Source organism: Papilio xuthus, unplaced genomic scaffold (assembly GCF_000836235.2).
Source record: "Papilio xuthus unplaced genomic scaffold, Pxut_1.1 DF830019.1, whole genome shotgun sequence".
Taxonomy (NCBI): domain Eukaryota; kingdom Metazoa; phylum Arthropoda; class Insecta; order Lepidoptera; family Papilionidae; genus Papilio; species Papilio xuthus.
The window spans coordinates 1-485 of NW_013528630.1; the positions used below are offsets into that span (position 1 = coordinate 1).

The 485-nt window shown below is 44.7% G+C and overlaps 1 protein-coding gene across 1 annotated transcript in view; it reads left to right on the forward strand.

Annotated features, from left to right (window-relative positions):
- Positions 1-11: 11 nt before the first annotated feature.
- Positions 12-485, forward strand: part of LOC106128808 (muscle M-line assembly protein unc-89-like) — a gene marked incomplete at its 3' end in the record, with an annotated part of 1,969 nt that continues 1,495 nt past the window's right edge. Inside the window, exon 1 of the mRNA XM_013327305.1 lies at positions 12-485. Within this exon, the coding sequence (XP_013182759.1) occupies positions 12-485 (474 nt within the window).

Sequence of the window (485 nt, forward strand, 5' to 3'; positions counted from 1 at the left end):
AGAAAGACAAAATGCCAAGGCCTGTTGATACGATGGACAAGGCTGAAAAACCGATTGTTGACAAAATTAAGAAAGAGCAAACGCCAAGCCCCGATGATAAGACGGACAAGCCTGAAATACCAGTTCCGACTGTAGTCGACGAAAAACCGAGTGTTGACAAACTTGAGAAAGAGAAAACGCCAAGCCCTGATGATAAGATGGACAAGGCTGAAATACCGACTGTAGACAAACTTGAGAAAGAGAAAACGCCTAGCCCTGTTGATAAGCTGGACAAGGTTGAAATACCGACTGTAGACAAACTAGAGAAAGAGAAAACGCCTAGCCCTGGTGATAAGATGGACAAAGCTGAAATACCGGCTGTAGACAAACTTGAGAAAGAGCAAACGCCAAGCCCTGATGATAAGACGGACAAGCCTGAAATACCAGTTCCGACTGTAGTCGACGAAAAACCGAGTGTTGACAAACTTGAGACAGAGAAAACGCCA